The sequence below is a fragment of the Myotis yumanensis genome, unplaced genomic scaffold (assembly GCF_028538775.1).
Source record: "Myotis yumanensis isolate MYYU_CA2020_CCGP unplaced genomic scaffold, mMyoYum1.0.hap1 SCAF_3, whole genome shotgun sequence".
Taxonomy (NCBI): domain Eukaryota; kingdom Metazoa; phylum Chordata; class Mammalia; order Chiroptera; family Vespertilionidae; genus Myotis; species Myotis yumanensis.
In genome coordinates, this window is record NW_027223754.1 from 98,757,669 (window position 1) to 98,777,571 (window position 19,903).

At 41.8% G+C, this 19,903-nt stretch overlaps 1 protein-coding gene across 5 annotated transcripts in view; it reads left to right on the forward strand.

The window, feature by feature from the left end:
* Positions 1-19,903, forward strand: part of NBEA (neurobeachin) — a 975,192-nt gene that overhangs the window by 139,081 nt on the left and 816,208 nt on the right. For all 5 annotated transcript variants that reach the window (XM_070409180.1, XM_070409183.1, XM_070409179.1 and 2 more), the window contains 2 exons: positions 18,420-18,617; positions 19,214-19,347. In XM_070409180.1, the coding sequence (XP_070265281.1) occupies positions 18,420-18,617; positions 19,214-19,347 (332 nt within the window). The remainder of the gene's footprint in view (positions 1-18,419; positions 18,618-19,213; positions 19,348-19,903) is intronic.

Here is a 19,903-nt window from a genome sequence, read left to right on the forward strand (position 1 = left end):
ACCTTTCATGAACTATTTTTATTCTTTAGTCTGTTTTCTAATGTTGAAGCTATGGCAGAGGGCAGGCCCAATCCCTAGGTGCAGCCCCTGGTTTGGCTCAGAGCAGGGCCGATTGGGGAGTTGGGGCGCCGCCCCCTGTCATGCACAGAGCAGGGTGGATCGGGAGGTTGCGATGCCACCCCTAGTCACGCTCACGGTAGAGCCGATTGGGGGATTGGGGCAGCGCCCTCTGTCACACTCAAGGCAGGGTTGATGGGGAGGTTGCAGCGCCACCCCCTGTCACGCACAGAGCAGGGCCCATCAGGGAATTGGGGAGCTCCCCCCTGTCACTCACAGAGTAAGGCCGATCAGGGCATGGGGGAGCTCCCCCCAGTCACTCACAGAGTAGGGCTGATCAGGGGGTTGGGGAGCTCCCCCCTGTCACACACAGGGCAGGGCCAATCAGGGGGTTGAGGAGCTCCCCCCTGTCACTCACAGAGCAGGGCAGATCAGGGGGTTGAGGAGCTCCCCCCTGTCACGTACAGAGCAGGGCTGATAGGAGAGTGGGGGCACCGCCCCCGTCACACTCAGAGCAGGGTGGATCAGGGGGTTGGGGCGCCGCCACTGTCACACTCAGGGCAGGGCCGATGGGGAGGTTATGGCTCTACCCCATCACACACAGAGCAGGGTCCATGGGGGGGGGGGTGTTGGGGTGCCGCACCCTGTCACACACAGAGCTGCAGGGCGATCAGGGGTTGGGGCGCCGCACCCTGTCACACACAGAGCTGCAGGGCGATCAGGGGGTTGGGGAGCTCCCCCCTATCAGGCACAGAACAGGGCTGATCAGGTTGTTGGGGTGCCTTCCCCTGTCAGGAACAGAGCAGGGCGGATAGGGAGGTTGTCGCCCCGCCCCCTGTCACACACAGAGCCGCAGGGCGATCAGGGGGTTTGGGTGCTGCCCCCTGTCACGCTGATCCCGGTTCCAGGAGGCCTCACTGTTCCGCTGATCCCGGTGCTTGGAGGCATATTACCCTTTTACTATATAGGATAGAGGCCTGGTGCACAGGTGCGGGCTGGCTGGTTTGCCCTGAAGGGTGTCCTGGATCGGGGGAGGGTCCCCACTGTGGTGCCTGGCCAGCCTGGATGAGGGGATGATGGCTGTTTGCAGCTGGTCACACCCCCTTCAGGGTGGGGGTCCCCACTGGGGTGCCTGGCCAGGCTGGCTGAGGGGCTGAGGGCCGTTTTCAGGCTGGCAGGTGACTGAAGCTCCCAACCTGTCCTTTTTTTCTTTTTTCTTTTATTCTGGGCCAGCTTTAGCCTTGAGGCTTGGCTCCAGCTCTGAGGCCTTGGCTGCTGAAAGCAGGTTTCTGGCCTTTGTTTACCTTCTGTATTTGAAACAATGTTGCGGTCCTGCTGGGTGAAGCTTGGCTGACTGAAAGCAGGTTTCTGGGGTTTTGTTTAGCTTCTATATTTGTTACAATGTTTCTTAGAGAGCAGCTGAGAGGCTGGCAAGGCAGGCGGGGAACCTGGCTTCCTCTGTCACTGGAGCAAGCAAGCCTCCCTGTTCGCGTCAGCTGCCTGGCTGCCGGCCGCCATCTTGGCTGGCAGTTAATTTGCATATCACCCTGATTAGCCAATGGGAAGGGTAGCGGAGGTACAGCTAATTACCATGTGTCTCTTTTATTAGATAGGATGGGAGATGACGACATAACCACGAAATGATGTATGTCAAGTATGACTTAACCCTAGGACTGTCTGTAGTTATATTAAATCTGTCATTTTATTTTTTGTTACCTATAAGTTTCATGTCCTTTTTATTCATTTATTTCATTTTACTTTTTTTGTTAATCCTCACCCAAGGATATTTTCCCATTGATTCATAGAAAGAGTGGAAATAAGGGGGAAAGACAGAGAGAGAAACCTCACTGTGAGAGATACACACATTGGATTGGTTGCCTCCCACTGGCACCCCAACCTGGGCCCGGGATCCAGCCTGCAACCTAGGTACATGCCCTTGACAGGAGCCAAACCAGCTAGGGCAGTTTCATGTCTTTTTTATGTCTTTACTAGAGGACTGGTGCACGAAATTCATGCACGGGGGTGGGGGGAGGGTCCCCTCAGCCTAGCCTGCACCCTCTCCAATCCAGGACCCCTTGGGGGATGTCTGACTGCCGGTTTAGGCCCGATCCCGGCATTCAGGCCTAAACTGGCAGTCGGACATCCTTCTCACAATCCTGGACTGCTGGCTCCTAACTGCTCATCTGCCTGCGGGCCTGATCACCCCCCCTCACTGCTCCCCTGCCGGTCTGGTTGCCCTTAATTGCCCTCCTGCCTGCCTGATTGCCCCCAACTGCCCCTCCCCCAGGCTGGTTGCCACCAACTGCCCCCCCTGCCGGCCTGGTCACCCCAGGCAACCTGCTGTTTGGTCGTTTGGTTGTCCCTCACTAACCCCCCTGCCAGCCTGGTCACCCCATGCAGCCTGTTCGGTCGTCTGTTCAGTTGTTTTGGTTGCAACAGTCGCTTAGGCTTTTATATAGATAAATTTCTACTTGATTGCTTTCTTTAGAAGTACATGAATATTTTGTAATATAGCAATTTCATTTTGTTAATTACTTTTTTCACTAATTATTTTTCTTATTTACTTAGTGATTGCTCTATGGCAGTGCTGGCGAACCTTTTGAGCTCGGCGTGTCAGCATTTTGAAAAACCCTAACTTAACTCTGGTGCTGTGTCACATATAGACATTTTTTGATATTTGCAACCATAGTAAAACAAAGACTTATATTTTTGATATTTATTTTATATATTTAAATGCCATTTAAGAAAGAAAAATCAACCAAAAAAATGTTCGTGTGTCACTTCTGACACGTATGTCATAGGTTTGCCATCACTGCTCTAGGGCTTATAATTTACATTTTAAGTGGTCAAAATCAGCTTCAGATTTCTACTAACTTAATTCCAGTGAGATATAGAAATATTATTCCTATCCAGCTCTATTGCATTTTTTTCTTTTTTGATACTATTATACATGTTGTATACATGTTATACTATGATATTATAAGCCCAACATTACATTATTATAATTATTACTTTATATAATTACTTGGCATTTAAGGAGGATGAGCCAATAAAGGATATCAACTATATGTTTATATCTTTTGTTATATTAACCTTATTTATCACTTTTGAATCTCTTTGCTTCTTTAGTTACCACCTGGATTCATTTCCTTAACTTAGTATAGCTTTCCCACTTACCTTCTTTTTGTTCTTATTAACAAACACATTGCACTTCTATATGTTATGGGCAAAATCATATGTTACATACATATTATTGTATATAATTGCTTTGAAATCAATAATAAGAAGAATAAATATATGATAAATTATATTTTTATCATCTTTGATAGTCTTATAACTACTATAGCTTTTTGTTTTTCACGTGGATTCATGCTACTGTGTGGATCATTTAATTTTAAATTTGAGAGACTTCCTTTGGTATTTCTGGTAAGGCAAGTCAGCTATCAACAAATTATTACAGTTTTTATTCATTTGGGAATGTATTTAATTTTTCCTTCAGATTCAAAAGATTGCTTTGTTGTATATAAACTATTGATTGTAAGGTTGTATTTTTTTTTTAACATTTTGAAGGTTTTACTTCTCTTTGTTCTTGCCTCCAATTTTCTCAGATGATAAGACTGCTATTGATCCTATTGGTATTCTCTTTCAAGTGAAGAGTTATTTTTCTTATGCTACTTTAAAAAAAAATCTTTATTGTTGAAAGTATTACATAAGTCCTCCCTTTTCCCTGATTAACCTCTTCCAGCCCACTCCGGTCCTCTCCTGACCTTACCCCAGGCCCTCACCACGCCATTGTCTGTATCCATGGGTTAAACATATATGCATACAAATTCATTGGTTGATCTCTTCTCACCCACCCTCTCCTGCCTTCACTCTGGAGTTCAACAGTCTGTTCATGCTTCTATGACTCTGGGTCTATTTTTGATAATAAGTTTATTTGGTTTAATATATTCCACATATGAGTGAGATCATGTGATACTTATCTTTCTCTGACTTGTTTATTTTGCTCAGCATAATACTCTCCAGGTCCCTCCATGCTGTTGCAAATGGTTTTTTATTGCCCCGTAGTATTCCATTGTGTAAATGTACCATAACTTTTTTATCCACTCATCTTCTGATGGGCACTAAGGCTATTTCCAAGTCTTAGCTATTGTAAATTGCGCTGCTCTGAACATAGGGGTACATATATTCTTTCTGATGAGTGTTTTGGGTCTCTTAGGATGTATTCCTAGAAGTGGGATGACTGGGTCAAATGGGAGTTCCATTTTTCATTTTTTGAGGAAACTCCATACTGTTTTCCACTGAGGCTGCACAGGTCTGGATCCCTACCAACACTGTATGAGGCTTCCCTATTCTCCACAACCTCACCAGCACTTGTTGTTTGTTGATGATAGTCATTCTGACACGTGTGATGCAATATCTCATTGTTGTTTTGATTTGCATCTCTTGGATGATTTAGTGACTTTGAGCATTTTTTCATATGTCTCTTGGCCTTCTGTATGTCCACTTTGTAGAAGCGTCCATTTAGGTCCTTTGCCCATTTTTTGATGGGATTGTTTATCTTCCTTTTGTTAAGCTGTATGAGTTCCCTATACATATTTGAGATTAAACCCTTATTAGATGTATCATTGGAAAATATGTTCCCCCTAGTAGTGGGCTCTCTTATTATTTTGTTGATGGTTTCTTTATTTTGTGCAGAAGCTTTTTATTTTTGTGTATTCCCATTTGTTTATTTTTTTCCTTAGTTTCCATTGTCCTAGAAGATGTATCAGTAAACTTATTGTTCCTAGCAATGTCTGAGATTTTGGTGCCTATGGTTTCTTCTAAGACTTTTATGGTTTTACATCTTACATTTAAGTCTTTTACCCATTTTGAGTTTATTCTTATCTATGGTGTAAGGTGGTCTAGTTTCATTTTTTTTGCATGTACTTGTCCAACTTTCCCAATACCATTTATTAGAGAGACTTTGTCTTGACTCCACTATATGCTCTTGTTTCCTTTGTCAAATATTAATTGAACGTAATGGCTTGGGTCAATTTCTGTTCTATTCCATTGATCTATATCAAGCATATTAAACTCACAGCCCGCAAGGACTATTTTTGTGGCCCAGCCAATATAACCGTATGTAAGAAATGTTTTAATAAAAATTTCATAATGTAATTTTTACAATATCCTGTTATACATAATCTACACTAATAAAAGACAAACATGCAAATTGACCATACCTTCGCTATGCCTTAAGCCACACCCACCAGCCAATCAGCGACTATATGCAAAGTAACCCAACCAAGATGGCGGTCGGCAGCCATGGAGCTGGAGCAAGCAGGAGGCTTGGTTGCCCCAATGATGGAGGAAGCCAAGCTTCCCACCTGCCTCGGCTGGCTCTGAGCTCCAGTCAAAGCAACAAAGTTTCAATTATAGAAGTTAAATAAACCCCAGATACTTGCTTTCACAGAGCTGGAGCGAGCAGGAGGCTTGGGTTGCCCCTGGCGATGGAGGAAGCCAAGCTTCCCTCCTGCCCGCCCTGGCTGGATCTGAGCTCCTCTCAAGGCTACAAAGTTTCAATTATAGAAGGTAAATAAATCCTAGAATTAAAAAGAAAAAAGAAAAAAATGGAGAGGCTGGGAGCTTCTGTCACCGAGGGGCTTGGCCAGCCTGAAAATGGCCCTCAGCCCCTCACCCAGACTGGCCAGATACCCCAGTGGGGTCCCCCCACCCTAAAGGGATGTGGCCAGCCTGAAAACGGCCATCAGCCCCTCACCCAGACTGGCTAGGCACGCCAGTGGGGACCACCACCCTGAAGGGGGTGTGACCAGCCTGCAAACACCCATCAGCCCCTCACCCAGCCTGGCCAGGCACCCCAGCAGGACCCCTACCCTGATCCGGGACACCCTTCAGGGCAAACCAGCCGGCCCCCACCCATGCACCAGGCCTCTATCCTATATAATAAATGGGTAATATGAATAATGACCCTAACAGCAGAAAGACTGGGAATGACTGGTCACTATGACACACACTGACCACCGGGGGCAGATGCTCAATGCAGGGGCTGCCCCCTGGTGGTCATTGCGTTCCCACTGGGGGAGCTCTGCTCAGCCATAAGCCAGGCTGGCGGCTGCCCGTACAGCGGTGGTGGTGGGAGCCTATCCTGCCTCCTCAGCAGCGTTAAGGATGTCCGACTGCAGCTTAGGTCTGCTCCATGCTGGCAAGTAGACAACCTTCGAGGGCTGCCGGGCTGTCAGAGGGATGTCTGACTGCCAGCTTGGGCCGGATCCCCCAGGGAGTGGGCCTACGCCAGTAGGTGGACATCCTCCTGGGGCTCCCAGACTCCAAGAGGGCCTAGGCCAGGCTGAGGGATTCCCCAAGTGCACAAATTTTTGTGCACCGGGCCTCTAGTTATTAATAATGAACTACAATGTTCGCTAATGACTGATTACTATAATTGTATTGTATTAATTTCTCTTATGGGCCTTACGCGCAGGTGCACCATTGCTCTCTACTAATACTAGCAGTGAATATTTTAGCAGCCGATTGCTATATCGCTAGTCTTGTACTAACTTGTTTGGTATGCGAAACAGGAAATATTTTGCTTTCGGAAAACAAGAAAAATGGGTTTATTTGCATTACACTTATTAATTTGTGCAGTTATTCAGCGTCTGGTTAAGTTAATGTTCAAAAAAATATTAATTTTTATTAAAATGTTCTATTATTTCATGCTAACAATTACTCATTTATTTCAGCCCTTTCTATTCAGCATGTCTTTATTGAAATAAGTCTACATTTCTATGAAAATTGATGCTTTTGTTTTTTTTGCGGCCCACATAAACTTAAACCTTGTTTATTTGGCCCATGTTATCCTTTGAGTTTGATGTGCTTATTCTTGTGATAGTACCAGATAGTTTTGATTACAGTGGCTTTGTAGCTTTGTATTACAACTTGATATCTAGTGATCCCCCCAACTTTGTTCTTGCTTCTCAATATTGCTGTGGCTTTTTGTTTTTTTGTTCCATATACATTTTTGGAGCATTTTTCTACATCTTTGAAATATGCTGTTGGTATTTTAATACGGATTGCATTGAATCTATAGATTGCTTTGGGTTGTATGGACATTTTAATGATGTTAATTCTGCCAGTCCATGGATACGGTATATTTTTCCCCGTTTATATCTTCCTCTTCTATCTCTTATTTAAACATCCTGTACCTTTACAAGTACAAGTCTCTTACCTCCTTGTTTGAGTTTATTCCTAAGTATCTTAAATTTTTTTATTGCAATGGTAAATTGGATTTTTATTTTTTAGTTTCTCAGTCCGAGAATCCAATATTGGTGTATAAAAATGCCATCTATTTTTGTGTGTTAATTGTGTATGCTGCTACTTTGTTGAATTCATTCATTAAATCAAGTTGGTTTTTGATGGAGTCTTTAGGGTTTTCTATGTAAAATATGTCATCTATGAATATTGAGTTGTACTTCCTCATTTCCAATTTGGATGCCTTTTCTGTTTTCTTCTTGTCTGATCACTGTGGCTGAAACATCTAATACTGTGTTGAATAAGAATGGTGAATGTGGACATCCCTGTCTTGTTCCTGTTCTTAGAAGAAATGGTTTTAGTGTTTGCCCATTGAGTTTGATGTTGGCTGTAAGTTTGTCATATATGTCCTTCATTACTTTGTGGTATCATTCCTCCATTCCCACATTCCTGAGAGTTTTTATCAAAAATGCTGTTGGATTTTGGTGAATGCTTGTTTTGCATCTATTGATATGATTGTGATTTTTGTATTTTACTTTGTTTATGTGATGTATCATGTTTATTGATTTTCAAATATTCTATCAACCTTGCATCCCTGGAATAAATCCCACTTGGTCATTCTGTATGATCTTTTTAATATGTTGCTTGGTCCAATTTGCTAATATTTTGTTAAGGATTTTAGCATCTGTGTTCATCAAGAGTATTGGTCTGTACTTCCCTTTCTTCGTATAGTGTTCATCTGGTTTTAGAAATAGGATAATGATAATCTTGTAGAAAGAGCGTGGATGTTTTCCTTCCTGTTGGATTTTTTTGGTAATTTGAAGAGGACAGGTGTTAATTTTTCTTTGAATGTTTGGTAAAACTCCCCTGTGAAGCCATCCGGACCAGTGCTTTTGTTTGCTGGGAGTTTTTTATTACTGCTTCTGTTTCATGAATTGTTATTGGCCTATTCAGGTTTTCTGATTCCTTCTGATTAATTTTTGGAAGATTGTATTTTTCCAGGAATTTTTCCATTTCATCCACATTGTCCAGCTTGTTGGTATAATGTTGTTCATAGTATTTGCTTACAATCTGTTGTATTTCTGTGGTGTCAGTTGTTACTTTTCTGCTTTTGTTTCTGATTTTATATACTTAGGTCCACTCTCTTTGTTTCTTGATGAGTCTGCCTAAACATTCATCAATGTTGTTTATCTTTTCAAAGCACAAGCTCTTGGTTTCATGGATCTTTTTAAATTTTTTCCTTTTTTTTTAGTTTCTATGTATTTTATTTCCACTTTGATCTTTATTATTTCCTTCCTTCTACTTACTCTGCTTTCTTGTTCTCTTTCTAAATCATTAGGTTGTAATGTTCGATAGTTTATTAATAATTTTTCTTGATTTTTGAGATATCTCTCGGGAGAAGACAGTTGACCCACCCCATTGGAAAAACCCTTTGCCCATCCCTATGGAGTTTCTGAGGCCCCTTTAGAGTCTGAGAATTACAAGTAGCCTCCAGGCAAAAGCATTTGCCCCACCCTTTTCAAAAACCATACCCTACCTCTGGACGATTGACTGAGGCTCCTCAAGGATGAATCCAATCATCCTGCAGGCAGAGGACATTCTTAGAGGCTTTGAATCTTTGTCTAATGTAATGAGTTAGAAAGAGCTTTTGGGTCCCCACCACCAACACTGCCCCAACCCCAGAATCTGCAGGGAGGCTAACACCAGCAGAACCTCTAGTGTCATTACCCCAGATGGCATAGGTAGGCAAATGTCAGCGAGACCTTGCATGTACCCCCTCCAAAGATACCAACCTGGACCCTAAGGGAGGTAAAAGCTAGTGGGACCCCACATGCCTGCAGCTAATACCTTCAGGATAAGCTTCGTGGGGGAAGGGAGTAAAGCTCAATACAGGTACAATCAAGGAATGAGACTCAAGGCAGACCCAGCCACTGGACCATGGAGTTCCAGACCACTCAACTTCTAGGGTTCCAATCTGTTGGATCTCATTAAGGTTGTCCAGGGCCAGAAAGGGACAGTGACTCATATTCACTTGCACTAGAGAAGCTCCCAGGAAACCCAGGGTAGAGAAACCAAGGGACCACATTTAAGAACATCAGAGCAAAATCCAGAAAGCCCCACAAATAGTGGACCCAAAATACCTGTATAACAGTTGGCACTAAAACATTGTGTTTGAACCTCACTGGCAGCAAGTAGGAGGAGAGATCCCTCCCATGAAAGCGACATCAATAATCAAGTCCCAATTACAACAGGAGAGCCCAAATAATGCACAAAAGGGGCATTCCTAGAGCTTCCAGCTAAGGTGAATAAAGAGACTACACCACTGGATCCCTCAGGACACTTTCTATATAAAGCTATCACACAAAGATTAGGAGGCATAGCAGTTCTATCTAATACAGAGAAGCAAATACAGAGACAGCTAAAATGGGGAGACAAGGGAAAAAGAAAACCCAAATGAAAGAAAAGAAGGAATCTCCAGAAAAAGAACTAAATGAGATGGAGGCAAGCAACCTATCAGACATGGAGTTCAAAGCAATGGTTATAAAGATGCTTAAGGAACATAATGAAAATTATAGCAGCATGAAAGGGGAACAAGAACCAGATAGAAATGAAGCATGATATATCTGACCTCAAGAACACAGTGGAAGGTTACTAAATGCAGATTGGATGAAGCAGATGGTCGAATCAGTGATTTGGAAGACAAGGTAGAAATACCCAATTAGAGCAGCAAATAGAAAAATGAATTTAAGTGGAGGAAGATAGTTTAAGTGAGTTCTGGGACACCATGAATTTTAACATCATCCTCATTATAGGAATGCCAGAAGGGGAAGAGGGAGAGCAAGGAACAAAAAACTTGTTTAAAGAAATAATGACAGAAAACTTCCCCAACCTGATGGAGGAAAATGTCACACAAGTTCAGGAGGTACAGAGAATCCCAATCAAGATGAACTCAAAGAGACCCACACTTAGAAACATCACAATTAAAATGACAAATATTACCTACAAAAAAAATTCTTAAAGGCAGCAAAGAAGAGACATACTTCAAGCCTGAAGAGAGTGGCATCAATACTCATGAAAAGCAAGGGCCTAAATCCAAGACTACTATATTGAGCAAGACTGTAATTTAAAATTGAAGGTGAAATAAAATGCTTTCCACACACACACAAAAAAAAGGTTAAAAGAATATATTACCACCAAACTAGCAATGGAAGAAATGTTAAAGGAAGTGCTTTAAAAAGGATAAAAGGAGAGAGAGAGAGGATCATAGGCATAAAGAAAATAAAGATGGCAATAAATAAATATCTATTGATAATAACCTTAAATGTAAATCAATTAAATGTTCCAGTGAAGAGTCATAGCATGCTGAATGGATAGGAAAACATGATATATATATATATATATATATATATATATATATATATATATATACTGTCTACAAGGACCCACCTCACAACAAAAGATACACACATCCCTAGCTGGTTTAGCTCAGAGGATAAAGTGTAGGCTTGTGGACTGAAGGGTCCCAGGTTTGATTCCAGTCAAGGGCATATGCCCTAGTTTTGGGATTGATCTCCCCAGTAGGAGGCGTGCATGAGGCAGCCAATCAATGATTCTCTCTCATCATTGACGTTATCTCTTTCTCCCTCTTGCTTCCTCTCTGAAATCAATAAAAAACATATTAAAAAAATAAAAAGATACACACAGAATGAAAGTGAAGAATGGAAAAATATATTCCATGCTAATTCTGCAGCAATCTTGAGGAAGAATGGATTAGGGGGGATCACAATACTGGATATCAAACTATACTACAAAGCCATTATAACCAAAACAGCCTAGGACTGGCACAATAACAGGCATATAGAACAAAGGATCAAAACAGAGACCCCAGAAATTGATCCACACCATTATGGTCAATATTTCCCAAAGGAGGCAAGTACATACAATGGAGTAAAGACAGTCTCTACAACAAATGGTGTTTGGAAAACTGGATACACACATGCAAAAAGATGAAACTAGATCACAAATTTACACCATACACAAGAATAAACACAGGTGGATAAAAGACTTAAATGTAGGGCAACCTATATAATAAAAGCCTAATATGCTAAGTGTCCGGTCATCTGGTTGTCCAGCCAATCAAAGCATAATATGCTAATGATATGCTAAGGCCACTCAATCGCTCGCTATGACATGCACTGACCACCAGGAGGCAGAAGCTCTGACCAGTAGGTTAGCTTACTGCTGGGATCTGGCCGATCGGACTGAATGAGACAGGCCGGACACACCTTGGAGCCCTCCCGTGGTCCCTCCCCATCTGGCCAATTTTCTGCGTCTGTCCCCAGCCCTAATCATGCATTGGTGGCATCCCTCGGCCTGGCCTGCACCCTCTTGCAAGCCAGGACCCCTCGACGATTATCGGAGATACAGTTTCAGCCTGATCCTACAGGCCAGGCCAATGGACCCCACTGGTGCATGAATTCGTGCACTGGGCCTCTAGTGAAACCATAAAAATCTTAGATAAGAATATAGGCAGTAAAACCTCAGTCATCTAACATAGCTATATGTTTATGGGTACATCTCCTAGGGCAGTAGTTGGCAAACGCATTAGTCAACAGAGCCAAATATCAACAGTACAACGATTGAAATTTCTTTTGAGAGCCAAATTTTTTAAACTTAAACTATATAGGTAGGCACATTGTTATTAACTTAATTATAGTACTCCTGAAGCTTAGGAAGAGCCACACTCAAGGGGCCAAAGAACTGCATGTGGCTCGCGAGCCGCAGTTTGCCAACCACGGTCCTAGGGCAAAGGAAACTAAGGAGAAAATAAACAAGTGGGACTACATCAAAATAAAAAGCTTCTGCACAGCAAAAGAAACCACCATCAAAATGAAGAGGAAACTTATTGTATGGGAGAACATATTTGCCAATGATACATCTCATAAGGGGTTAATATCCAAAATATATAAAGTACTCATACAACTCAACAAAAGGAAGGCAAACAACCCAATGAAAAAATGGTTAGATTTGAACAGATATTTCTCCAAAGATGACATACAAATGGCCAAGAGACATATGAAAAAATGTTCAAAGTCACTAATCATCGGAGAATTGCAAATTAAAACCACAGTGAGATATCATCTCACACCTGTCAGAATAGCTTATTAATAAATCAACAAACAGGTGCTGGAGTGTATGTGAAGAAAGGGGAACACTAGTTCACTGCTGGTGGGAAGGCAAATAAGAAAATGAAACTTCCATTTGACCCAATGATCCCACTTCCGGGAATATATCCTAAAAACCCCAAAACACCAATCAGAAATAATATATGCACCCCTATGTTCATAGCAGCATTATTTACAATAGTTAAGATTTGGAAACAGCCCACATGCTCATCAATAGATGAATGGATTAAAAGCTATGGTACATTTACACTATGGAATACTATGCAGCTGTAAAAAAAGAGGGATCTCTTACCCTTTGGCACAGCATGGATGGACCTGGAAAATATTATGCTAAGTGAAATGAGCCAATCTGTGAAAGATAAATATCACATGATCTCACTTATTTGTGGAATTTAATGAACAAAATGAATTGATCAACAAAATAAGAGCATGGAGGCATGGATCAGATTGACATAACTCCATGTGGTGTTGGGGGGACGAGAAGAGAGAAACCAAAGAACTTAATATATTTATATGCATAGCTTGTGAACATAGGCAATATGGTAGGGAAGACGTGGAAGAGTGGGTAGCGGCTGGAAGGAGATGGGTTAAGGTGGGGAGGGGAGGATGCAAGATAACTCTAATACTATCCTATATAATAAAACCCCATTGACTGAACAGCAGAATGACCAGAATGATCGGTGGACCAGTCGCTATGACGCACACTGATCACCAGGGGGGCAGACATTCAATGCAGGAGCTGCCCCCTGGTGGTCAGTGTGCTACCATAGTGGGAGCTGCTGCTCTGCTGACTGGGATGAGTTGCTGATCCCGCTGTGAACCCCCGGCCGAAGGGCAGGAACCTGGGCTGAGATTGTTGCCTCCTTGCCCCGCCTCCGGACACCTGCAGGCTGTGCAGTATCTCCACTGGGCTCGCAGAGCTGACCCCAGAGGCTGGGAGGTGGGTTCATGGCCACCGTGGGACTGAGGCCTACTCCGCCGCCTCTCAGTGCTATTGACCCTGGGCCCGGCCCCCGATCAGATTCCCTGGAGAAACGAGTGCTCCACGGAAGATGTCGGACCAGGAAACAGCTGCTCAGATGATGCGGGTCCACAGTTGCTCGCTGACTGAGATGAGCGGAGCTCCCACAGCAGCCGATCCCTGCAGGCCACTCACCCCCACCAGTGCACAAATCCCGTTCACCGGGCCTCTAGTCAACAATAAAAATATATTAAAAAAATAAGAAAGAAAAGAAAACAAAAAATCAAACCAAAGCAATCTTTGGTTGAAGTTTGATTTTTAACCAATGATTTCGGAAATGCATCTTTTTCTATATACTGGCACAATAAAGAATTTATGAAACAAAGACAAAAAACAAAGTCTTCAATAAGTTACTTTAAACCTATCATAATCATCCTTGCATTCTACCAAAAAGCACTCTGCCTAATGTGTATTCTACCATGAAGCTGTGCTGCAATATACGTGGGGGTACATATATCTTCTCTCCCAAGTTTTTTCTTTTTCCTCAGATAAATACCCAGAAGTGGGGTTTCTGGGTTGTATGGTAGTTCTATTTTTAATATTTTGAGGAACCTTCACACTTCATAGTGGCTTCTGTAACTCATTTACCATTTCTTGATTGGGCTTTCACTGTCTGCAAAAAAAAAAACCAAAGTGTTGCTTAAGAAGTAAAATGGGAATAGTATCACAGACTTAGCAGTATTTATCAATAGGTTAGGATACATTTTATATTTATAAGGTGATCTTGAATCTCCTCTGGAAATTCTACATAATGTACCATGGTATATTGTGAAAAATGTCTAATTGTAGACACCAATTAAATATTGTTGGATCTAACATGTATTCTGGTTACAGACTAAGATTTTGGTATATCTAGATCTTTTTTTTTTTAATATATTTTATTGATTTTTTACAGAGAGGAAGGGAGAGGGATAGAGAGTTAGAAACATCGATCAGCTGCCTCCTGCACACTCCCTACTGGGGATGTGCCCGAAACCAAGGTACATGCCCTTGACCAGAATCGAACCCGGGACCCTTGAGTCCGCAGGCTGATGCTCTATCCACTGAGCCAAACCGGTTAGGGCTATATCTAGATCTTTGAATAGAATTTTAGGTTTAAATTCTTCAAAAATTAAGATATAACACTGTATGGTCTAATAACAATTTTTATTTACCCATTTGTAAAGTTTATTTTACTATCTATGTTTTTTACCTATTTTCTCTTCCAAAGGTTCAGGTGCATTAAAACCAAAGATTAGGTCAGTTCATTGGATTTAGGAAGTCAGTGTGTTATTTGATGCCCTCTAATTTTGACATGTTAACAACTTGACAATTAACCATGAGGGATAACATTTAATATTAATAAGTATTATGTGCTGCCTTTTAAGATAATTTCTGAAGTACATTCATTTATACTTTTAACTAGAGGCCCGGTGCACAAAAATTTGTGCACTGGGGGGGAGGAGGGGGTCCTTCAGCCCGGCCTATACCCTCTCGCAGTCAGGGACCCCTCAGGAGATAATGACCTGCTGGCTTAGGCCTGTTCCTGGGTGGCAGAGGGCAGGCCCAATCCCTAGGTGCAGCCCCTGGTCAGGCTCAGAGCAGGGCCGATTGGGGGGTTGGGGCACTGCCCCCTGTCACTCACAGAGCAGGGCCAATCGGGGTTGGGGCGCTGCCCCCTGTCACTCACAGAGCAGGGCCCATCAGGGGGGTTGGGGCTCCGTACCCTGTCACGCAAAGAGCAGGGTCGATCAGGGGATTGGGGAGCTCCCCCCTGTCACGCACAGAGCAGGGCCCATCAGGGGTTTGGGGAGCTCCCCCCTGTCACGCACAGAGCAGGGCCAATCAGGGGGTTGAGGAGCTCCCCCCGTCACTCACAGAGTAGGGTCGATAGGGGAGTGGGGGAACCACCCCCTGTCACACACAGAGCAGGGCGGATCAGGGGGTTGGGGCGCTGCACCCTGTCACACTCAGGGCAGGGCCGATGGGGAGGTTATGGCTCTACCCCGTCACACACAGAGCAGGGCCCGAGGGGGGGGGGGTTGGGGCGCCGCACCCTGTCACCCACAGAGCAGGGCCGATGGGGAGGTTATGGCTCTACCCTGTCACACACAGAGCAGGGCCCATGCGGGGGGGGGGGGGGGGTTGGGGCACCGCACCCTGTCACACACAGAGCAGGGCCAATCAGGGGGTTGGCGCGCCACACCCTGTCACACACAGAGCCGCAGGGTGATCAGTGGATTGGGGAGCTCCCCCCTATCAGGCACAGAGCTGGGCTGATCAGGGGGTTGGGGTGCCTTCCCCTGTCACGAAAAGAGCAGGGCGGATAGGGAGGTTGTCGCCCCGCCCCCTGTCACACACAGAGCCGAAGGGTGATCAGGGGGTTTGGGCGCTGCCCCCTCTCACGCTGATCCCAGTGCCGGGAGGCCTCGCAGCTCCGCTGATCCCGGTGCTGGGAGGCATATTACCCTTTTACTATATAGGATAGAGGCCTCGTGCATGGGTTGGGGCAGGCTGGTTTGTCCTGAAGGGTGTCCTGGATCAGGGTGGGGGTCCCCACTGGGGTGCCTGGCCAGCCTGGATGAGGGGATGATGGCTGTTTGCAGCTGGTCACACCCCCTTCAGGGTGGGGGTCCCCACTGGGGTGCCTGGCCAGTCTGGGTGAGGGGATGATGGCTGTTTGCAGCTGGTCACACCCCCTTCAGTGTGGGGGTCCCCACTGGGGTGCCTGGCCAGTCTGGGTGAGGGGCTGAGGGCTGTTTTCAGGCTGGCGGGTGACTGAAGCTCCCAACCACTCCTTTTTTTCTTTCTTTTTTTTAATTCTGGGCCAGGTTTAGCTCTGAGGCTTGGTTCCAACTCTTAGGCCTCGGCTGCTGAAAGCAGGTATCTGGTTTGTTTGGGTTCTATAATCAAAACACTGTTTTAACTCCAGCTCTGAGATCCCGGCTGGCTGAAAGCAGGTTTCTGGGGTTTTGTTTAGCTTCTATATTTGTAACAATGTTTCAAACTGCAAGCTCAGAGGCCGGCAGCGGCAGGCGGGGAATGTTGGAGTCCTCCGTCACTGAAGCAAGCAAGCCACATGTTTGCTTCAAGCTGCCTGGCTGCCGGCCACCATCTTGGTTGGCAGTTAATTTGCATATCGCCCTGATTAGCCAATGGGAAGGGTAGCGGTGTGACACCAATTTGCATGTTTCTCTTTTATTAGTGTAGATTTCTAGATAATTTGAAACTAATACCATTAAGTATTTTTGGTTCCATACCCATAGAATTTTATTTATAAAAATAAATTCTTAAAATACAAAAAGTTCATAAAAGGGAAATTTACATTTTATATTTTAATTTTACATAAAAGAATTATAACAGCTTATTTTATGAAAGCAAATAATCTGATTTGCCATGTTTTTGCTGATGTAGCTTTTATTTTAAGACTTACACTTAAAATGCTTCATTATTAATGAACATTGTGTAGCATTTAGTTTAATTTAATTACTACTTAATGCATTTTAATGTTTTGGCAAACAATTATGAGTAAACTATTATTTATGGTTTCTTGCATCATCATAAGTTGAAAATAATAATACATATGACACGTGATTGTTGCAAAGGTTAAATTTATTTTTTCATTGTCAGGTTCATATCTGCAGAGAAATTTTAACCATTTCTAACAATACCTTTCTTATTACAGCTGGTATATTTTTATTTTTTCTCTTATTTAAAGTGGTAATACATTTTTTCTTAAGTTTATAATCTTTTTTAAAAAGTTTTTATCAAATTTATTGGGTTGACATTGGTTAATAGGACCATATAGGTTTCAAGTTTACTTTTCTGTGATATAAGATCTGTAGATTGTAGCGTGTGCCCATCCCTCAAACGAAACCATCTCCTGTCTCCATATATTAGGCTCATCTCCACCACCCACCACCTTCCCACTCCTTTTCCTCTGGTAACCAGCACACTGTGGTCTGTGTCCACAAGTTTCAATTTTATATCCCACATATGAGTGAAATCATATGGTTCTTAGGTTTTTCTGATTGATTGATTTCACTTACCATAATAGGTCCATCCATGTTTTCACAAATGGCAGTATTTTGTTTTTTTTCTTATGGTTGAATAGTATTCCATTGTACATATGTACCACATCTTTTTTATTCAGTCCTATCAAAGGACATTTTGGTTATCTCCATGTCTTGGCCACTGTGAATAATGCTGCAATGAAAATAGGGGTGCATTTATCTTTGCAAATACTTGTTTTCCAGTTTTTGGTGTAGATGCCCAGGAGAGGGTTGCTGGGTCATATGATAACTTTATTCTTAGTTTTTTGAGGAACTGCCATTCTGTTTTCCATAGTGGCTGTACCAGTCTACATTCCCAGTGTCAGTGAATTGGAGGGTTCCCTTTTCTCTACAACTGCCCCTACACTTGTTCTTATTTGTCTTTTTGATAATAGCCATTCCAACAGGTGGTAACATGAATTTCTTGTTTGGTATTAATTAGGCTTTTGTGGAGTAACATTGGTATTCAATATGTTGATAAACTTGCATAGAAGTTATTCATGTGCCAGCCACTGTGTGTGTGTGTGTGTGTGTGTGTGTGTACACTTGAAAGTAATAACAAGAAAAATTTATGTTATAGAGTATTAAAGTAAAATTGTACTTACATTTAATATCATCTGGTTTTATGTTTTCTAATAAAAACAGTTTATAGTAAAAACAATAAGAATAAGAAAATGAAGATGTGTTTATTAGCGTAATAAAATTTAACTCTTACAGAACTGAAGTGAGAATAACAGAATAATATAATACCATTGATTAATGCGTGGAAGGGTCACAACAAGTATTTTACCTTAAATGTTTCTGTTCTTTAAAACTTTAGGGTTTTATTGTGTATTGCCTTTTAAATGAGTATTTAACTTAGTTTTATTTTTTCAGAGCACCTTCAAGTTTAAATCTGAGAGTGATATTCATTTGGCAGAACATCATAAACAGGTTCTATATGATGGAAAACTTGCAACTAGTATTGCATTTACGTATAATGCCAAGGCCACTGATGCTCAACTATGCCTGGAATCCTCACCAAAGGAAAACGCATCAATTTTTGTGCATTCCCCACATGCTTTAATGCTCCAGGTGGGTGAATAGTAACTTAGTTTTCATGTTCTCATCCTGGTTAACAGTATTTTTATTTTACATATTAAACATTGTTCATCTATAAATCTACAACTACTCTTTGTTTTTCTTTTTGGTTTTCTAGTTCTTTGAATGACATTTATTTCCTTCTTACTTTTTTTGGGCAATATACTTTACCTTGGACTTGTCTCCTTAGTAGGATATCTGTCATTTCTGATCTCGTATCTTCTATAGCCTTTGAAATAAAATCAGTTGGTTAACTGAACAGATGTTGTTAATATAAAAATATACTTTGGTTTAATAACAGTAGTGTATATCTTCCTAACATAAAATTCCTTGAGAATCTTTAAATCCATTAACAGTATTTCTTATTATAAAAATCTCTTAATTTATAACTTCATATTTTTAGTGTAAAAAATCTCTCAACTTAGATTTCAAATTTCTATTTTATATCAGCATCAAAAATTGTATAATTGAAAGTTTTTAAAATGTCTAGCTAATGTTATTTAGTTGTATTTGAAGTTATTTGGAACAAGGAAATAGTGATAATATTATGCTTCAGAAATGTTATCAACATTTTTGTTTTCTGAATGTAGGATGTGAAAGCTATAGTAACACATTCAATTCATAGTGCAATTCATTCAATTGGAGGGATTCAAGTGCTTTTCCCACTTTTTGCCCAACTGGACAATCGACAGCTCAATGACAGTCAAGTGGAAACAACTGTCTGGTAAGTTTTTTTTTAATGTGTAATTTCTTATATTTTTTACTTACTTAGATTACACCTGGTATACTTGGTATTGTATAAATATATTATAATATTTGGGTTTTATTCTTAGAGTTTGAATAAAAGTTTTTTAGGAGTAAGGCAGATACATATTTAACCCTAAAGAAGAGTGACTTCCTTCATTATAAATAAAAAATTCTTACCAGACGAAACATAGTGATTACATTATGCAGTTGAGGAAAAATATTACTCTCAACATTATCCTTTGCAAATACTCATAGGTTGGATTGTCCATGAGAAATCCTGTCAGGTTAAATAAAATTATTAAGGTAAAGTTTATTTTTAAGAATAATATTTAATAACAGTTACATAATTTAAATACTGGTATTATTTTATAATGCTGTTATCATAAGAGTAGCACAGACATTAGCTTTTCTTTATATATAGTTCATGTTTGAGAGCCCAAATCTAACCAGTGGCATATCTGTGTCTATAAAAATTCAATATCTTCTAAGTAGGTTTATTTCTGTTTTTGTAGCTTCCCTCCTTTTTATTAATA